The sequence below is a fragment of the Trachurus trachurus genome (genome assembly GCF_905171665.1).
Source record: "Trachurus trachurus genome assembly, chromosome: 8".
Classification (NCBI taxonomy): Eukaryota; Metazoa; Chordata; class Actinopteri; order Carangiformes; family Carangidae; genus Trachurus; species Trachurus trachurus.
Genome location: NC_139905.1, coordinates 15,025,710 through 15,029,376, shown reverse-complemented (window position 1 = coordinate 15,029,376; position 3,667 = coordinate 15,025,710). Strand labels below are relative to the sequence as shown.

Genomic DNA, 3,667 nt, shown 5'->3' with positions numbered 1-3,667 from the left:
CTGACTTTTACTGATGAGTAAAATGAGCGAGTTGTTTAAAGGAAGGCAAAGCCTGACATGACAGTATAGCCAGAGTTAATCGCAGAACAATAACCACCTGAGGCTTGGGGTGGTCATAGCTGAGTCAGCAGGGAGGACTGTATGAGCAGTCCATCAGTCACACACATGTTGCGAGAGATTAGACTGTCTTTACATGAGGGCCTGAAGTCACACTTCCTGTAGACAGCCATAAGATGATGCACAAATTATTGAAGCGATGATAAAGAAATTCTTACAATATGGGAGGAGGGTTAAAGTAGGATTAGTGTCGCGACAGTGGGAGTTGTAGAGCTCCTGAGAAATGTATTTTTTGTCATCATATTGTTGAGAATCAACACTGAACCAAGTAAAATTAAAATGAAGTAAAACCAAATTGTGATAATGCCACAAAACAAGAAAAGTTGAGGATACTTTTAATTTTCCCATTGAATCATCTGCCTGTATGATAAATAAATGGGCAGATAAAAGGACATTTAAGTTTTAATCAAAATAGGCCTACAGTATTTTAATCTATTATTTGCAATTCACGTTTGGGTTTGAAAATGCAAGGCACAATTTTAAAAATCATGAATACTTATTTAAGCCATATTGTAGTACACATTTTAATGTTTAATGAGGTGTATTTGGAAAGAGCAGTTTTGGGTCTCATTATAATAATAGATAATGGAAACTTAACAGCAGTCGTTAAAATATGGTCATGAACAGTGCATGGAAAACATACAAATTATAACCCGTTGCCCTTGGATACGAGCTGCTGTTGTTAGGAAATAATGGTCTTGATGAAGTTACCCAAGATCTGGCGCCCTCTGTAGTGATCTGGTGCTCAGTGTGTGTGCGTGCGTGCGTGTGCGTGCGTGTGTGTGTGAAATTTCTCAGAACTGATTACACACACCACCTCAGCGACGACTCAGTCATTACCTCACACAAGAAACTTAAACCAAACAGACAAAGAAAAAAAAAGAGAGACAAGAACATATATTATAGGCCTGTATGAATTTTTAAATCTACAGTTGGATCAATTTTATGTATTGTTAGGAATTCCTAACTTCATTTAGGACTAGCAGAAGGGGGGGAGGGCACTTTTCATAGCAGGAATGAATGTATTCTTCCTGTCTGCCAGGAGAGGCTTTACTGGAAGGAGGGGGGGCGGAGCCTGCTCTCGGTTATAGGCTCCTACTCTCCACTCACTCCTTCCACTTCTAACCCTGAGCTCAGAGACAGCTCACAGGCTGTGTCACATCGAGAGGACTACTTTACAAGTCTGCTCAAACTTTAAATACACTTTTCCCCCTCCCGACAGACAACTGTAAACAGCCTTTTATCCCGCATTTGGATTTATTTCAAAAGAGAAAATCTGGAGAAGCATTGAAGGTAAGGAGTCTTTTTTTTTTATCATTAGCCTATAAATGTGTGTGTGTCAAATAATTATTATATGAATATAAAATGGGTGTACAACTGAAAAGAAATGTCTCTTTGATGAGTGAGTTTGTTTAGTGAAGCCGGTCACGGCATGTAGGCTGAATTGCGCAACAAGGATTACGCTGTTTTACTGGAACTGACCGTGGTGCCTGAGACCTGAGCGCAGATTGCACAAAAAAAGTTTACCCGAAATGACTAGAAAAGGCAAAGGAGAGGAGTCATGTTTTTCTCTCATTTTTGGGTGGAGAGCAAAAAATGACAAAAAAAGAAAAAAAGACTGATGGCGCTTTGGGACAATCTCATCACCAGAGATGTTTAAAGGCATGATGCATGCACAGCTTCCACATCTGGAAAATAGTTTCAAGAGGAGCTGCAGCAGTCGAAGCCTATTACTGAATAAAACAGATCTGGGATATTATGTCAGTGTGTAGTTAAACTTTTAAACAGAGTTGTAATGACTGGTATAATCTTTTCCACACTGAGCTCTGTAACTCACTTCTTTCTCTTTTTTCTCCTCAGGTGTTTCATTTCCAGACAACCTGAGAGCTGACCTCTTCATGCCCTCCCAGACACCCCGCTGAACCTCAGTTTACCTCCACCTCTTCTTCTCTCCTCTGTGTGGCGCCCGGTGCACCCCAGGCTACTTAGAGAGCGGGCACAGCGCCATGGTAACTCACAGCAAGTTTGACTCCGCAATGAGCAGCAGCCTCTTGGACTCCAACATGCGGCTGCCTCACCGTTTCAAGACTTTCACCAAGTCGCAGTACCAGATGATCCTCACCACGCTCCACAAGCTCCAGGAGAGTGGCTTCTACTGGGGCGCCATCAACGGGAAGGAGGCCAACGCCATGCTGGCGGCCGAGACCACCGGCACCTTCCTCGTCCGGGACAGCTCTGACAACCGTCACCTGTTCACCCTCAGTGTCAAGACGGCGTCGGGCACCAAGAACCTGAGGATCCAGTACGACTCGACATCTTTTTACCTGCAAACAGACCCTAAGAACATTCAGTCCGTTCCCCACTTTGACTGCGTCCTGAAGCTGGTGCATTACTACATGCCTCAGAGCAAGGGCAACACTCGCAGTGGGAATATGTATTACATTTATTCTGGAGGTGAGAAGATCCCTCTGGAGCTCCTCAAACCTCTCTCCTGCAGCTTGTCCACCTTGCAGCACCTGTGCAGGAAAACAGTCAATGGACATTTGGACATTTCCTCTAAAAGAGACCAGCTTCCTCATCCTCTTAAAGAATTCCTCCAGGAGTATGACGCTCCCATCTAGAAGTGTTGGACCGATGCTCTTGAAAGGAGCATGGGGCTTTAAAAGTGTAGCAAAAGAAGCTGGATGGTTTCGGTACAGCTACATGTGATGTGTGTGAGGAGGAATGATAAAGCAGAGACCAAAGGAGAGTCAAGCCCAGGACTGAGCTTGTGAGAAGGACCCGTTTTGTACTGACAAGATGTGTGTAGTCCACATTTCAGGAAAGAGACACTGGACTGGCGAGGACGAAGGCACAAAGAGAACCGGGAGAAAAGTCTGGTGTTATGAAACAGAGATAACCCCCGTCGTCCTCCTCTGCCTCACTGATGACGTACAACTTACTGAAAACTGAAGTGAGGCTCACAGTCAGCTGTCTGTACTCTGATGACACACAGGTTCCCTTTGCTGCTGCTGCTGCTGCTGCTAAACCAATGTGCTGCGAGGCTGCCCAGCTCGCGCACATAAGCCTCAGAAAATCATCCATCTATTAAAGCTGGACTGGCTTTTTTTTGTTTTGTTTTGTGTTGTTTTTTTGCTGACATTGGATGATAATCTTGGACAGATTCACCATGTCCATCCGCAAACCAGGCACCTCTGACCAAGTGTACGCTGGAAATTCACAAACAATGGAAACTCTGTGCCAGCCACAGTGGGAAAGGGCTGAATTTTTTTTTCATCTGAATCTATTTTAAGACCATAAAATGTGGAAAGAGGATTGCGTGATCTTTTTCTTCAGAGGAAGGGTTTATGCCAAACTTGCCTGAACTTAGACAACAGTTTGTTGGAAGCCCAACATGACTGAATCTTAGAGAATCTTAATGTAGAGAACAGTACCACTGCTGAGAACTAGAAGTATGTGTGGCGTCAGTGGTGAGGAAATACATACCAAAAGACGTGGTAGTGTCTGTGACGCAAGACAGAATCGTCACTGCTCGCAAATGAATGTATTA

At 43.9% G+C, this 3,667-nt stretch overlaps 1 protein-coding gene across 1 annotated transcript; it reads left to right on the top strand.

Moving 5' to 3' along the window:
• Positions 1–1,224: 1,224 nt before the first annotated feature.
• Positions 1,225–3,007, top strand: socs3a (suppressor of cytokine signaling 3a). The gene is made up of 2 exons (XM_083977952.1): positions 1,225–1,410; positions 1,978–3,007. The coding sequence occupies exon 2, from the start codon at positions 2,124–2,126 to the stop codon at positions 2,736–2,738; it is 615 nt and encodes a 204-aa protein (XP_083834078.1). The 5' UTR covers positions 1,225–1,410; positions 1,978–2,123; the 3' UTR covers positions 2,739–3,007.
• Positions 3,008–3,667: the final 660 nt, after the last annotated feature.